We start from the raw sequence: 17576 nt of genomic DNA on the forward strand, positions 1-17576 counted from the left end.
AAAGAGAAGGTTCTGGTATTCTGTACAATAACACCTGTTATGTCATGATCTCCAATCTTTGACATCTCCGGTCGGCTGACAAAGAACAGATGCCAGCCTAAAACCTCAATGACCATCAGGTATGTGAGAGCCCCTATATAAATGGCTAAAGAGAAAGTTCTGGTATTCTGTAAAACCTGTTGGAATCTACCTGTCTTGGTGCTTTTCCTGGTGGAAGACTGACCCACAGCACAACTGGGAGAAGAGAACCTAACCATCCATAAAACCTCATTAACCCTCTGGTATGTGAGAGCCCCTATATAAACGGGCCAAAGGGAAGGTTCTGGTATTCTGTGCAATAAAACCTGTTGGGATCTACCAGCGTGTGTCTTGGTGCTTTTCCTGGTGGAAGACTGACCCACAGCACAACTGGGAGAAGAGAACATGACAATTTGTACAGAATACCAGAACCTTCTCTTTGGCCCACATATATAGGGGAACCTGACTACGAACCCAATGCTGATACTCGGAAGGCAATCAAGCTCAGACACGAGGGATCGCTAATGATGATGATGATTATTTTATTATTCTCTATCAACCAATCCCGGCCGACGTTTCGCCAGGTCAGAAGTCGTTGATGGCGATGGACTCGCGCATCTGGAGGCAGAGGACCTCGTCGATGTAGATGGAGTTGGCCTTGACCTGGATCTCCTCCTCGAGGGAGAGCTGTCTCCGGAGGAGGCCCTTGAGCTCCTGCTCGGCCTGGGCCAGGGCCTCCTGCAGCCTGGCAGAGGTCGGACGGGTCAGGGCCGTGACCGGCTCGATCCCTCCCCCCAGATGTGCCGACCACCCACCTGCAGACGTTGCGGGCGATCTCGTTGACCTCGCGCATGAGGCGGAGGTGGGCCGTGTCCCGGCAGAGCTCCACGTTGGGCCGGTGCGTCCGGGCCTCCAGCCGGGTCTGGGCCACCTTGGCCGGGGCCTCCTGGTCCGCGATGGCCTTCCGCAGCCCCGCAATGTTCTTCTCCTGCGAGCCGATCTGCTCCATCACCTGCGAGAGAGAGGACGGAGTCACCCCGGGACCCAACGTCCACCCCAACGTCCGGCCCACCCGCGTCCCCGCCGTGCCTTGTCCAGGTGCTCCTCCAGCGCGCGCTTGGCCTCCTTGGTCTCCCGGACGCGGTCGCGGAGGGCGTTGTCCGCGGCCGCCTTCTGCCTCCGCTCGTCGGCGGCCACCTGGGCCAGGATGCGGTCGACCAGGGCCCGCAGCGCCTGGGAGTTGTTCCGCTGCCGGTCGGCCTTGGCGGCGTTGGCGTCCGAGAAGTCCACCCACTCCTCAGGGCTGACCGAGCTAAAGCGGACGGAGAGATTGATTAAATTCTATTCTATTTTTACCTTAGCGACTCTGGTTGGGCAGTCGAGTACGGATCTCGGTAGGTAAAAATACCTAACACAGGTTATGGGCCCAGACCGAGAAGTCGGCCCAACCCTCAGGGCTGACCGAGCTAAAGTTCTTCTAACTCTTCTTCTAGAGTTCTATCACAGATCACCATGAAGCAATCCGTAGACTGCCCAACCAGAGTCGCTAAGGTAAAAATACCTAACATTGGTTATGGGCCCAGACTGAGAAGTCAGCCCATTCCTCAGGGCTGACCGAGCTAAAGCGGACGGAGAGATTGGTGTCAAGAGGACATCCCGGGTTGTAGATCTTCTGAACGAGCACAGATTGCGCTATCGTCAGCGTACGAGAATTCTATCACAGATCCGTACTCGACTGCCCAACCAGAGTCGCTAAGGTAAAAATACCTAACACAGGTTATGGGCCCAGACCGAGAAGTTGGCCCATTCCTCAGGGCTGACCGAGCTAAAGTTCTTCTAACTCTTCTTCTAGAGTTCTATCACAGATCACTATGAAGCAGTCCGTACTCGACTCCCCAACCAGAGTCGCTAAGGTAAAAATACCTAACATTGGTTATGGGCCCAGACCGAGAAGTCGGCCCATTCCTCAGGGCTGACCAAGCTGAAGTGGTAGAAATATTTTTAAAAATAAAATAATAAAATATTTAAAATATAATAAGCATGATAATAAAATTGTGAAAATGATACTAAATTATATATTTTAAAATATAATAAATTGTTTAAAATATAATAAATTTATTGTAATAACATAATACATTATAATTTTTTAAAATATAAAATATAAGAGTAATAAAGTAATGGTAATAATGATAACATAAATTATCATTTTAAAAAATTATATAATAAAATATTTAAAATATAATAATAAAAACGTAATAATGATAACATAAATTATTATTTAAAATAATATATATTTAAAATAATTAATAATAAAATAAAAATATTTAGAATATAATATGTTATAATTAAAAATAATATAATAAAATATTTAATATAATATAAAATATTTAAAATAATTAATAATAAAATAAAAAATATTTAGAATATAATGTTATAATTAAAAATAATATAAAATATTGAAAATATAATAATAATAAAAACATTGCAATAATGATAAATTATTATTTAAAATAATATAAAATATTTAAAATAATAATAAAATAAAAATATTTAGAATATAATGTTATAATTAAAAATAATATAACAAAATATTGAAAATATAATAAAATGATTGTAATAATGATAACACTAAATTATATATATTTTAAAAATAATATAATAAAATATTTAAAATAATAATAAAATAAAAATATTTAGAATATAATAATAATGTGGCTTTTTTTTTTCGTGTCAGGAGCAACCGGAGTTGCTTCTGGAGTGAGAGAATTGGCCGTCTGCAAGGATGTTGCCCAGGGGACGCCCGGATGTTTTTGATGTTTTACCATCTTTGTGGGAGGCTTCTCTCATGTCCCCGCATGGAGCTGGAGCTGACAGAGGGAGCTCATTCGCGCTCTCCCTGGGTGGGATTCGAACCTGGCAGCTTTCAGGTCAGCAACCCAACCTTCAAGTTACGGGGCTAAGAGTCGCTAAGGTTAAAAATGCTCACACAGGGGTTATGGGCCCGGGCTGCGTTCGGGGAGAGAAACACAGAGAGCATTGCAGAGACTCACTTCTCCTCCACTTTGACCACGTTCCGAGCGTAGCGGATGTCGGGCGTGTTGTTGTTGAGGTTGGCGCAGAAGGTGTCGATGTTGAGGGCGGCCTCCTTGTCGGACAGGTCCTTCTCCACGGTGTATCTGGCCGAGCGGTTCAGCCTGAAACGAGGCCAAAGCGGCAGAGTTAGTTCGTGGCCGAGTCCAAGTCCGGCGAGTTCGTGGTCGAGTCCGAGTCCGGCGAGTTCGTGGCCGAGTCCGAGTCCGGTGAGTTCGTGGCCGAGTCCGAGTCCGGCGAGTTTGTGGCCAATACAGCAGAGTTCGTGGCCGAGTCCGAGTCCGGCGAGTTCCTGGCCGAGTCCGAGTCCAGCGAGTTCGTGGCCAATACAGCAGAGTTCGTGGCCGAGTCCGAGTCCGGCAGCCCCTCCCCCTCCCTCCCCCCTCCCTCCCTCCCTCCACGCACCGGATCTGCTCCAGGACTTGCTCCCGTGTCCGCTCCATCAGCGTGGCCGCCCCTTGCAGCACCTCCGCCTCCTTCTGCAGCTCCTTCTCCGCCTCGTCGCGCACCAGGTCCGGCCCCACGCGGCGCTCCCTGCGTGGAAGGAAGGACGGAAGGAAGGAAGGACGCAGGGGTCGAGAGCCCTGGGGCGCCCAGAGCAAGGCCGTCCATCCCGACCCACCCCTTGACCGCTCGCCGGGCTCACCTGTTGAGGAGGCACTGCTGGGCGATGAGGAGGGGCTCCCGGACGCCATCGGTGCCCTTCCGCAGCCGGGCCTCGGCGTCCGTCAGGGCCTCGGTCTCGTGGGCCAATTGGGCAAGCTTCTCCCGCAGCTGCGCCCGCCAGAAGCCAATCTCCTCCAGCCGCTGCTCTGGGGACGACGGTGGGACGGGAGACCGGGGGTCAGATGGATGGTCAGCCGGGGGTCAAAGGGACCCTCCCCGTGATAAGGGTCCCCAAGGTAGTGATACGTTTTTATCAGAGCCGGCCCTAGGTAATTTTCAAGTGTAAGCGAACAGAATTTTGGCGCCCCCCCAAAGCCAATCACTGAAAAATAAAAGCGTTGGATTATTATTATTATTATTATTATTATTATTATTATTATTATTATTACCAATAATAATAATACCAATAACAATAGAGAAAAATACTACATGTAATAATAATAATAATAATAATAATAATAATAATAATAATAATACAGGAAGAAAAAACATGTAGTCATAAATAAGAGTAAAATAAATGTAATAGTAGCAAAAATAATAGAGAAAAATAATACATGTAATAATACCAATAATAATAGAGAAAAATAATACATGTAATAATACCAATAATAATAGAGAAAAATAATACATGTAATAATACCAATAATAATAGAGAAAAGTAATAAATGTAATAATACCAATAATAATAGAGAAAAATAATACATGTAATAATACCACTAATAATAGAGAAAAATAATACATGTAATAATAATAATAATAATAATAATAATAATAATAATAATAATAATAATAATAATAATACATAGACACATGGGAAGTGTTCGACTTGTGATTTTGTGATATGAAAACCAGCATATCTATCTTGTTTGCTGTGTCATAATAAAATAATAATAATACAGGAAGAAAATACATGTAGTAATAAATAGAGTAAAATAAATGTAATAGTAGCAACAATAATAGAGAAAAATAATACATGTAATAATAATAATAATAATAATAATAATAATAATAATAATAATAATAATAATACAGGAAGAAAATACATGTAGTAATAAATAGAGTAAAATAAATGTAATAGTAGCAACAATAATAGAGAAAAATAATACATGTAATAATAATAATAATAATAATAATAATAATAATAATAATAATAATAATAATAATAATACAGGAAAATAATACATGTAGTAATAAATAGAGTAAAATAAATGTAATAGTAGCAACAATAATAGAGAAAAATAATACATGTAATAATACCAATCATAATAGAGAAAAATATTACATGTAATAATACCAATAATAATAGGGAAAAATATTACATGTAATAATACCAATAACAATAGAGAAAAATAATACATGTACCGTATATTCTCGAGTATAAGCCGACCGAAATACAAGCCAACCAGGACCCTCACCCGAGTATAATAACACCAATAACAATAGAGAAAAATAATACATGTACCGTATATTCTCGAGTATAAGCCGACCCAAATACAAGCCAACCAGGACCCTCACCCGAGTATAATAACACCAATAACAATAGAGAAAAATAATACATGTACCGTATATTCTCGAGTATAAGCCGACCGAAATACAAGCCAACCAGGACCCTCACCCGAGTATAATAACACCAATAACAATAGAGAAAAATAATACATGTACCGTATATTCTCGAGTATAAGCCGACCGAAATACAAGCCAACCAGGACCCTCACCCGAGTATAATAACACCAATAACAATAGAGAAAAATAATACATGTACCGTATATTCTCGAGTATAAGCCGACCGAAATACAAGCCAACCAGGACCCTCACCCGAGTATAATAACACCAATAACAATAGAGAAAAATAATACATGTACCGTATATTCTCGAGTATAAGCCGACCGAAATACAAGCCAACCAGGACCCTCACCCGAGTATAATAACACCAATAACAATAGAGAAAAATAATACATGTACCGTATATTCTCGAGTATAAGCCGACCGAAATACAAGCCAACCAGGACCCTCACCCGAGTATAATAACACCAATAACAATAGAGAAAAATAATACATGTACCGTATATTCTCGAGTATAAGCCGACCGAAATACAAGCCAACCAGGACCCTCACCCGAGTATAATAACACCAATAACAATAGAGAAAAATAATACATGTACCGTATATTCTCGAGTATAAGCCGACCCAAATACAAGCCAACCAGGAGTCTAAGCCGAGGGCTGAAAAACTCGTCTTATACTCGGGTACATACAGTCGTTAAAATTAGCCTCCCCGCAGGAGGCGGTCCCTGGTTGTTGGCCTACCGATGCGCTTGCTGGAGTCTCCCTGGGCCTTGTGGGTGGCGTGCTCGACCTCGTCCAGCAGGCGCCGGGTCTCGGCCACGTTGCGCTCGGACTGGGAGCGCTGGGCCTCGGCGCCGCTGCACTGGGCCTTGTGCGAGAGGCGCCACTCGGGCGGGAGGAACCTCGGCGGGGCCTCCACCAGCTTGGCCATGGCCTCGGCAACCAGGATAGCGCTCACGGGCCAACAGGGGGAGGCTCACAACACAGGCGTCGCCATGGGGACCAGGCTCGGCCCTGATTGGCTGCGGCCACATGAATGAATGAATGAATGAATGAAGGAAGGAAGGAAGGGAGGAATGATGATAATAATAATAAGCAGGCTATTAGGAGTTATTGTTGAAGTCCAAAACTCCTGATTACATGAAACTCATGCATGTATCGATCTATCTAGCTGTATATACCCTTATAAACCCTCCCGACAGATGGCCATCCAGCTCCTGCTGCTACCAAGGAGATTAATCTCATCTGGCAGATAAATCATTGGACACAAAGCCGTTCCTTCACAGCATGACACTTTATTTCCCGTGTAAAGGCCGTCCCCGAGTTACACATAAATTATTATTATTATAACAATATACTATAATTGTGATATATAATGATATATTATAATAATATACAGGCTGTCCCTGAAATTACAAATATTATATTATTCTATAATAATAATAATAATAATAATAATAATAATAATAATAATAATAATAATAATAATAATAATGTATTATAATAATTTATAGGCCATCCCCGAATTACAAATATTATATTATCCAATAATAATAATAATATTTATTATTATTATTATTATTATTATTATTATTATTATTATTAATATGCAGGCTCTTCCCAAGATACAAATATTCCCCTAGGTATGAAGCAGCCAGGCTTTGAAGCTGCAAGGCTATCCAATGGCATTCAAGTTGGCCAACCATGTCATACAATAATAATAATAATAATAATAATAATAATAATAATAATAATATCCTATTATTATTATTATTATTATTATTTATATGCAGGCTCTTCCCAAGTTACAAATATTCCCCTAGGTACGAAGCAGCCAGGCTTTGAAGCTGCAAGGCTATTCAATGGCATTCAAGTTGGCCAACCATGGACTCCCCTAGGGATGAAGCAGCCAGGCTTTGAGGCTGCAAGGCTATTCAATGGCATTCAAGTTGGCCAACCATGGACTCCCCTAGGGATGAAGCAGCCAGGCTTTGAGGCTGCAAGGCTATTCAATGGCATTCAAGTTGGCCAACCATGGACTCCCCTAGGGATGAAGCAGCCAGGCTTTGAGGCTGCAAGGCTATTCAATGGCATTCAAGTTGGCCAACCATGGACTCCCCTAGGTACGAAGCAGCCAGGCTTTGAGGCTGCAAGGCTATTCAATGGCATTCAAGTTGGCCAACCATGGACTCCCCTAGGTACGAAGCAGCCAGGCTTTGAAGCTGCAAGGCTATTCAATGGCATTCAAGTTGGGTAACAACGGACTCCCCTAGGTCCGAAGCAGCCAGGCTTTGAAGCTGCAAGGCTATTCAATGGCATTCAAGTTGGGTAACAACGGACTCCCCTAGGTACGAAGCAGCCAGGCTTTGAAGCTGCAAGGCTATTCAATGGCATTCAAGTTGGGTAACAACGAACTCCCCTAGGTACGAAGCAGCCAGGCTTTGAAGCTGCAAGGCTATTCAATGGCATTCAAGTTGGCCAACCATGGACTCCCCTAGGGACGAAGCAGCCAGGCTTTGAGGCTGCAAGGCTATTCAATGGCATTCAAGTTGGCCAACCATGGACTCCCCTAGGTACGAAGCAGCCAGGCTTTGAGGCTGCAAGGCTATTCAATGGCATTCAAGTTGGCCAACCATGGACTCCCCTAGGGACGAAGCAGCCAGGCTTTGAGGCTGCAAGGCTATTCAATGGCATTCAAGTTGGCCAACCATGGACTCCCCTAGGTACGAAGCAGCCAGGCTTTGAAGCTGCAAGGCTATTCAATGGCATTCAAGTTGGGTAACAACGGACTCCCCTAGGTCCGAAGCAGCCAGGCTTTGAAGCTGCAAGGCTATTCAATGGCATTCAAGTTGGGTAACAACGGACTCCCCTAGGTACGAAGCAGCCAGGCTTTGAAGCTGCAAGGCTATTCAATGGCATTCAAGTTGGGTAACAACGAACTCCCCTAGGTACGAAGCAGCCAGGCTTTGAAGCTGCAAGGCTATTCAATGGCATTCAAGTTGGCCAACCATGGACTCCCCTAGGGACGAAGCAGCCAGGCTTTGAGGCTGCAAGGCTATTCAATGGCATTCAAGTTGGCCAACCATGGACTCCCCTAGGTACGAAGCAGCCAGGCTTTGAGGCTGCAAGGCTATTCAATGGCATTCAAGTTGGCCAACCATGGACTCCCCTAGGGACGAAGCAGCCAGGCTTTGAAGCTGCAAGGCTATTCAATGGCATTGAGTATGATATGGCCGAAATGAGGTGGGGGTCCCGGCCCCGTTTGTGGTTGTTGTGGTCACTCGAAGCGGCGCAAGTGGTTGTAGAGGGACTGGACGTAGGTGAAGACGCACATGGGGTCCGGCTTGCGCCCCATGGCCAGCATGTCCTCCACCTCGATCAGGCGGTCACAGCCGGCCAGCTTCCTGCAAAACATATTATTATTATTATTATTATTATTATTATTATTATTATTATTATTATTATTATTTTGTATATATATATATGAGAAAGATAGGGCTTGGCTACTTAACAACAACAACAACAACAACAATTTATATATACCATATATAGGAAAGATAGGGTCTGGCTACTTAATTAATTATTAACTATATATATAAAAGAGTAATGGCGTCACGGCAACGCACAAAACAACAAAACTACAGTCCCCCCAATCTCGAAATTTGGCAACACAACCCATCATCCACGCCTCTAGGTTGATACAACAAAAAGAAAAGAAAAATAAAGTCCTAATTAGAGGGAGAGGAATAATTGTTTTTATCCAATTGCTAAGCTCCGCCCACTTGGTCTCCTAGCAACCCACTCAGCCCAGTGTTAATAAAAGAATAAAAAAAATACAAATAATACAATAAAAAATAATTAAAAACACTAAAAAAATTAATACATTAAAATACTATAACAAAATAACTAAAAATAATATGACAAAATAATAAAATAAAATAAATACAAATAATACAATAAAAATAATAAAAAACCACTAAAATAATTTAAAACACTAAAAAAATGAATACAATAAAATACTATAACAAAATAACTAAAAATAATACGACAAAATAAATAAAAATAAAATAAATACAAATAATACAATAAAAAATAATAAAAAACACTAAAATAATTTAAAACACTAAAAAAATTAATACAAGAAAATACTATAACAAAATAACTAAAAATAATACAACAAAATAATAAAATATAATAAATAAAAAAGATAAGTTACAATAAAATTAATTAAAAAGAGGCATGGATGAGGGGTTGTGCTGCCAAGCGTAGTGTTTCTGGGATGTGTAGTTTGGTTGTTTTATCCTAGGCCGAAATGCCATTACCCTTTTATATATATAGATATTGTATGTATATACAATATATTATATTAGTATAGCATAATATTATACATTATTATATTTACACAGGAGACATGGTGGAGTGAATAATAATGAATTATTATCGGAGCCTCCGGTGGCCTAGGGGATAAAAGCCTCGTGACTTGAAGGTTGGGCTGCTGTCCTGAAGGCTGCCAGGTTCGAATCCCACCCTGGGAGATCGAGGATGAGCTCCCTCTGTCAGCTCCAGCTCCATGCGGGGACATGAGAGAAGCCTCCCTTCCACAAGGATGGTAAAAACATCACAAACATCCGGGCAACGTCCTTGCAGGCGGCCAATTCTCTCACTCCAGAAGCAACTCACGAAAAAAAATTAATTATAATAATAATAATAATTACTCTGCGGCGCCGAAGGCGGCCTCGAGGTTCTTGCGGGGGGTGCCTGGCTGCAGGGCCTGGTAGTCGAAGGCCTCGGGGAAGAAGGCGTGCACCAGGGCGCAGAAGGCCATCCCGTCGCTCCAGCTGCTGGAGAAGTTCTGCAGGTCCACGTGCTGCGGGAGGGGCCACGGTCAGGGGTCAAGGGGTCAAGGGTCACGGGTGGGGGGGCGCACGCGTGACCCCACTGGGCTTGACCGACTGACCTGGTAGCCAATGGTCTTGGAGCGGCACCACTCGAGCAGGATCTGCTTGATGCCGCTGGCGCTCGTCACGCCCAGGCTCTGGGAGCGCTGCAGCTTCGGACGCCCCCCGGACCCCCGGACCCTGGACAGGAAATAAAATACATCATCATCATCATCATCATCATCATCATCATCATCATCATCATCATCATCTTATTTATTGCCTGCCTCTCCGCATGACTCGAGCATCTAATATGGTACAATAATAATTATATCTATATATATAAAAGAGTGATGGCATCACGGCAACGCACAAAACAACAAAACTACAGGCCCCCCCAACCTCGATTTTTTTTAATTAGATTTTTATTCAAATTTTCTTACGTACACATGTATTAAAAGTAAAGCAATGAGGGGGGGTAATGAGGTAAAGGAAATGAGGTTAGGGAGGGGAAGAAAGAAAAAGAGAAGGGAGAAGGAAAAAAGAACAAACAAACAAACACACGAAAAGATGTCCTTCCGCTTTCTATTCTTTGTGGCATAAATTTCATTCCACCTTCTTCCCTTTTTCATACATTGGACTAGATAGTAATAGTAATATGTACTGTATTAGTAATACCATAGTAATGATAATATACAAAAATACAATGATGCTAATGATATAATAGCAATACGACATAGTAATATAATAATAACATAGTAATAATAATGATGATGATATAATACGATGATGGTAATAATATAATAGCAATATAACATTGTAAAATAATAATGACAATAATGATAATATAAAACAATGATGGTAATGATATAATAGCAATATAATATAGTAATATAATAATAATATAGTAATAATAATAATAAAAATATAGTAATAATAATAATAATAATAATAATAATAATAATATAAAACAATGATGGTAATGCTATAATAGCCATATAATATAGTATAATAATAATTATTATTATGGCAATATACTAAAGGCCTACCTCCCTGCTCCGGCTCCGGCTCCAGCTCCTCCCTTGGCGGGGTGCCCATCCTCCCCTGGGACCAGCAGGGCCTTCCTCGCCTGGGCCCCCATCGTGCGCGGCAGCGTCTGCGACCGGACCAGCTCCTTCCGCCGCTCGGCCTGGGGCTTGACCCCCGCGTGGGGAGGGGCCAGTGGGGGCTCCGCAGGGGGCGCCCTCTCTCTGGGCAGAAGGGGACCGGGCCCCCCTTCCTGCCCGTGGGGCCCGTGTGCCGCCCCCGCCCCCCCCCTTGGTCACCGCCGTCACCGGGAGGTGTGCCCTGCGTGGGGGGGCCGGCTCGGGGGGGCCTCCGTCGGGGGGCCCGTTCTCGACCCCCGGGGTCCGGCTGCTGCCGCTGTCCCTCCTCCTGTGATGGGGGTCGGGGCTACCACGCCCCCCAGCTCCTCCTTCCTCCTCCTTCCGGTCCTCAAGGCTCTGTCCAAGCAAAAGAGAGAGTGGCCACCTGCTGGGAGGGATCGGGTGGTGTCCTTTATGGCAGAAGGAGCCTTTGGGGTGGACAGGGCGGCCTCTAGGGTTCTGTAACTCTCCTACTTGTCTCTCTCAATCATATTGATAGCTGTCTCATTTATAACTAGGTGGCCACCTGCTGGGAGGGATCGGGTGGTGTCCTTTATGGCAGAAGGAGCCTTTGGGGTGGACAGGGCGGCCTCTGGGGTTCTGTAACTCTCCTACTTGTCTCTCTCAATCATATTGATAGCTGTCTCATTTATAACCAGGTGGCCACCTGCTGGGAGGGATCGAATGGTGTCCTTTATGGCAGAAGGAGCCTTTGGGGTGGACAGGGTGGCCTCTAGGGTTCTGTAACTCTCCTACTTGTCTCTCTCAATCATATTGATAGCTGTCTCATTTATAACTAGGTGGCCACCTGCTGGGAGGGATCGGGTGGTGTCCTTTATGGCAGAAGGAGCCTTTGGGGTGGACAGGGCGGCCTCTAGGGTTCTGTAACTCTCCTACTTGTCTCTCTCAATCATATTGATAGCTGTCTCATTTATAACTAGGTGGCCACCTGCTGGGAGGGATCGGGTGGTGTCCTTTATGGCAGAAGGAGCCTTTGGGGTGGACAGGGCGGCCTCTAGGGTTCTGTAACTCTCCTACTTGTCTCTCTCAATCATATTGATAGCTGTCTCATTTATAACTAGGTGGCCACCTGCTGGGAGGGATCGGGTGGTGTCCTTTATGGCAGAAGGAGCCTTTGGGGTGGACAGGGCGGCCTCTGGGGTTCTGTAACTCTCCTACTTGTCTCTCTCAATCATATTGATAGCTGTCTCATTTATAACCAGGTGGCCACCAGTTGGGAGGGATCGAATGATGTCCTTTATGGCAATTGGGAGTTGGACTGGATGGCCTTTGGAGGCTCCTTCCAATTCTAGGATAATAATAATAGATCTCTGCCTCTCGGTCTAAATATATGACTAATCTGCATAGCCACGCCCCCTCCACAGCCACGCAACTCCTGTTTGGCTCCTCCCTCCGGGGCCACGCCCCCTGCAGGCCTCAATCCCAATGCAGGATTCTGCATGACCCAAGCCCCGCCCCCTGGCGGCCAAAGACACTCGCTAATATGCATGGCCACGCCCCTTGCACGGCCCCGCCTCTCCTGGCTGGCTCCTCCCTCCCCAGCAACTCTGCATAGCTCCGCCCACCACCAGGCGACACTCAGTAATCTGCATAGCCGCGCCCCCTCCCGGCTGGAGAAGTCACTATAGCCACGCCCCCTCCAGAACCCTGCCACTCCCGGGCCAAAGACAGATAACTAATCTGCATAGCCACGCCCCCTCCCAGCTGGAGACAGTCACCAATGTGCATGGCCACGCCCCCTCCAGAACCCCGCCACTCCCCGGCCAAAGAGAGATAACTAATCTGCATAGCCACGCCCCCTCCCGGCTGGATAAGTCACGAATATGCATGGCCACGCCCCCTCCAGAACCCCGCCACTCCCCGGCCAAAGAGAGATAACTAATCTGCATAGCCACGCCCCCTCCCGGCTGGAGACAGTCCCCAATGTGCATGGCCACGCCCCCTCCAGAACCCCGCCACTCCCCGGCCAAAGAGAGATAACTAATCTGCATAGCCGCGCCCCCTCCCGGCTGGATAAGTCACCAATATGCATGGCCACGCCCCCTCCAGAACCCCGCCCCTCCCCGGCCAGAGACAGCTAGCTAATCTGCATGGCCCCGCCCCTCACCTGCTGCTGGTGGGCGAGGGCGGCCACCTGCCGGGCGAGGGCGTCGACGCATGCGCGGAGGGCGCGGGTCTCGGCGCGGGCCTCCTGGAGGGCGGGGGCCAGCGGGGCGGCCAGGCGGAGCGCCTCCCCCACGCGCGCCTCCAGCGCCCCCCGCAGCGCCCCCACCTCCGCCCGCAGCGCCGCCACCGCGGACGCCACGGTCTCCGCCTCGCTCGCCATGGCCGCGCTCTGCCGCCCCCTCGCCCCCGCCCGCGGAGGGGATCCTTCGTGGAGGGGGCGGGGCCTCCGACGGGGGACGCCCATTGGCCAAGCAGGGAGGGCACCACCCGACCCCTCCCGGCAGAGGGCCAGACAGACCGCCTTGTTACTACTGTAGTTTTATATTATTACTATTAATAATATTATTAGCAATATTATTATATTGTTATTATGAGTCCTAGAGTGGCCACCCAGCCCAACTATAAAGGCACCATTCGATCCCTCCCAGCAGAGGGCCAGCCAGACTGCCATATATTATTATTGTTATTATTATTATTATTATTATTATATTGTTATATTTTGTTATTGTTATAGTATTATTATAATAATATGTATTATTATTGTTATTGTAAGTCTAGAGTGGGAGGGGCACCCCAAAGGCCACTCAGCCCAGCCCCCTTCTCTTGCCATTCAAGGCACCATTCGATCCCTCCCGGCAGAGGGCCACCCAGTCTCTGAATAATAATAATAATAATAATAATAATAATAATAATAATAATAATCTATATATATATAAAAGAGTGATGGCATCACGGCAGCGGGCAAAACAACAAAAGTAAACACCCCACAACCTCAAAAATTGACAGCACAACCCCTCATCCATGCCTCTAGGTTGATACAACAAAAAGAAAAGAAAAATAAAGTCCTAATTAGAGGGAGAGGAATGTTTGTTTTTATCCAATTGCTGCCAGTTAAAAGGCTAAGCTCCGCCCACTTGGTCTCCTAGCAACCCACTCAGCCCAGGGGACCCTTTACCTTAACTACCACCAATTCCTCTATACTTTATTTCCCATAACACCATGCTTCGCCACAGCAACGCGTGGCCGGGCACAGCTAATAATAATAATAATAATAATAATAATAATAATAATAATAATAATAATAATCTCCCCACGGGGAGATGGTGGCGGGATATAAATAAAGTTTTATTATTATTATTATTATCATTATTTTTTTTATTTTATTTTCCGTGTCAGGAGCAATTTGAGTTGCTTCTGGAGTGAGAGAATTGGCCGTCTGCAAGGACGTTGCCCAGGGGACATTGCCCGGATGTTTTGATGTTTTACCATCCTTGTGGGAGGCTTCTCTCCTGTCCCCACATGGAGCTGGAGCTGAGAGAGGGAGCTCATCCGCAATAATAATAGCACCATACAATCCTAGAGCTGGAAGGGACCCCGAAGGCCGTCCAGTCCTGCCAGAAAAGGTCACTGCCTTCTCTAATCTGGGGCCCAGGCCCATTAATCATCATGATGTGACAGCGCAGATGGGCCCTTTGGCTGCCCTTTGGCCAAGGAGGGAGCCGAACAAGCCCAAGCCGAACTGACATTTGGCATGTGTCATGGGACCGAGATGGATGGGCCTCCCCTCCCGGCCTCCGCCAGGCAGGCATTCCTTCCTTCTTTCCTTCCTTCCTTCCTTTCTCGGCCCCAAAGAGCAGCCGCTATTTTTAGGCCCCGGTTGGCAAGATAAGCAGCAGAGGCTCCCCGGGAAGCAGCAGCAGCAACATAACAACAACAACATCAACAACAACAACACCAAGGAGAAGCAGGCGAAGCTCTGAAGACAACTTTGGGTTTCCTCCCAATTTCTTGTTGTTATTATTATTATTATGATTTTATTCTGACACAGCAAACAAGATAGACATGCTGGATTTCGTATCACAGAATCACAAGTCGAACACTTCCCAAGTGTCTAGGACTGTGTGATGTATTTTCAGATGATGCGTGCATAATAATAATAATAATAATCAGAAACTCCTCAAAGCACAGCAGACAAAAAAACAGTACAAGAAAACCGCACTACAAACTAGAGCAGAACCAGTACAAGAAAACCGCACTACAAACTAGAGCAGAACCAGTACAAGAAAACCGCACTACAAACTAGAGCAGAACCAGCACAAGAAAACCGCACTACAAACTAGAGCAGAACCAGCACAAGAAAACCGCACTACAAACTAGAGCTGACAGCTGGCACAACAAAACATTGCATGGAAAGTTCCTTAACAAAACTGAAGGAAAAGCTGACAAGGAGAAGACCTGGCTCTGGCTCACGAATGGGACCCTGAAGAAGGAGACAGAAGGCCTGATCCTTGCAGCCCAGGAGCAAGACATCAGGACAAAGGCAATTCAGGCCAAGATCGAAAAATCAGCTGATGACCCAAAATGCAGGCTGTGCAAGGAAACCGACGAAACCATGGATCATATCCTCAGCTGCTGTAAGAAAATCTCAGACAGACAGACTACAAACAGAGGCACAACTATGTGGTCCAAATGATTCATTGGAACTTATGCCTCAAGTACCACCTCCCAGCAGCCAAGAACTGGTGGGATCACAAACCTGCAAAAGTCTTGGAAAATGAGCACGCAAAGAGACTGTGGGACTTCCAAATCCAGACTGACAAAGTTCTGGAACACAACACACCAGACATCACAGTTGTGGAAAAGAACAAGGTTTGGATCATTGATGTCGCCATCCCAGGTGACAGTCGCATAGATGAAAAACAACAGGAAAAACTCAGCCGCTTTCAGGACCTCAAGATTGAACTTCAAAGACTCTGGCAGAAACCAGTACAGGTGCCGTGTCGAAAGATCTCAGCCGGCATTTGGAAACAATAGACATTGACAAAATCATGATCTGCCAACTGCAAAAGGCCACCCGACTGGAATCTCAATCCGAAAATACATCACACAGTCCTAGACACTTGGGAAGTGTTCGAATTGGGATTTTGTGATATGAAATCCAGCAGATCTATCTTGTTTGCTGTGTCATAAGAAAATTATTATTATTATTACTATTATTATTATATTTTATTATTTTATTGAAGAGGAACATTGTATATATATTATATACTACTTATTATATTTTATTGCTAATTATTAAATGTTACAGTAGAGTCTCACTTATCCAACGTTCTGGATTATCCAACGCATTTTTGTAGTCCGTGTTTTCAATACATCGTGATAGTTTGGTGCTAAATTCGTAAATAAAGTAATTACTACATAGCATTACTGCGTATTGAACAACAGTAGAGTCTCACTTATCCAACACTCACTTATGCAACGTTCTGGATTATCCAACTTTTTCTGTAAAATTCATTGTATAACATGATGTTTTGGTGCTTAATTTGTAAAATCATAACCTAATTTGATGTTTAATAGGCTTTTCCTTAATCCCTCCTTATTATCCAAGATATTCACTTATCCAAGCTTCTTCTGGCCCGTTTAGCTTGGATAAGTGAGACTCTACTGTATTTTGTTACGATTTGATTGATCTTGAGCATGTTTATTAATTTATAATATTTAATTGTTATATTTATTTATATTTATACTATTTGTATATTTATATTATTTTTATATATTATATTATGTTATTTATTTATAATATTTTAATATTATTTTTATATTTTATATTATTATTTTATTTATTATTATAATAATTATATTTTATGTATTCGTTCATTACTATTTGATTGAACAGGAGCATATTTATTAATATATACGATTTGTGTATAATATTTACTTATATTTATTTGTTTATTATCTTATACCTTATATATTTATATTATTTATTTTATATTGTCATTTATTATATTTTAATTTAATATATATTATTATTATATTTTATTATTATTTTATGAGTATTTGTTACTTAATATTTTATCAAAGAGGAGCATTGCATTTATTCGATTTCATTATTTATTAATTAATTAAATAATGTTTATACTTTATGATTATTTCTTACAATTTGATTGAACAAGAGCACTGCATTCTATTTTATTATTATTTACTATTTTTTATTTATCATATTTTAACTTAACTTTCAACTATCA

General features: G+C 43.8%; 3 protein-coding genes across 4 annotated transcripts in view; all 3 read right to left on the reverse strand.

Moving 5' to 3' along the window:
• The window catches only part of LOC134293027 (tectonic-like complex member MKS1), a 237211-nt gene that overhangs the window by 212449 nt on the left and 7186 nt on the right, over positions 1-17576 (reverse strand). The gene's annotated exons all lie outside the window — the stretch shown is intronic.
• Positions 546-6325, reverse strand: tekt1 (tektin 1). The gene is made up of 7 exons (XM_062959240.1): positions 6081-6325; positions 3755-3920; positions 3514-3642; positions 3069-3212; positions 1108-1330; positions 834-1030; positions 546-763 (listed from the first exon to the last, which is right to left on the reverse strand). Exons 1-7 carry the CDS (start codon positions 6268-6270, stop codon positions 604-606), a joined length of 1209 nt encoding a protein of 402 aa, XP_062815310.1. The 5' UTR covers positions 6271-6325; the 3' UTR covers positions 546-603.
• On the reverse strand, positions 6619-15006 carry LOC100552960 (translation initiation factor IF-2). Of its 2 annotated transcripts, none has more exons than XM_062959242.1 (5): positions 14815-15006; positions 11266-11718; positions 10297-10417; positions 10055-10206; positions 6619-8743 (listed from the first exon to the last, which is right to left on the reverse strand). In XM_062959242.1, exons 1-5 carry the CDS (start codon positions 14896-14898, stop codon positions 8726-8728), a joined length of 828 nt encoding a protein of 275 aa, XP_062815312.1. In that variant the 5' UTR covers positions 14899-15006; the 3' UTR covers positions 6619-8725. The 2 variants fall into 2 exon arrangements, with proteins under 2 accessions (XP_062815312.1, XP_062815311.1); XM_062959241.1 differs by lacking the exon at positions 14815-15006 and adding an exon at positions 13490-13765.

The sequence above is a fragment of the Anolis carolinensis genome, unplaced genomic scaffold, assembly GCF_035594765.1.
Source record: "Anolis carolinensis isolate JA03-04 unplaced genomic scaffold, rAnoCar3.1.pri scaffold_7, whole genome shotgun sequence".
NCBI lineage: Eukaryota > Metazoa > Chordata > Lepidosauria > Squamata > Dactyloidae > Anolis > Anolis carolinensis.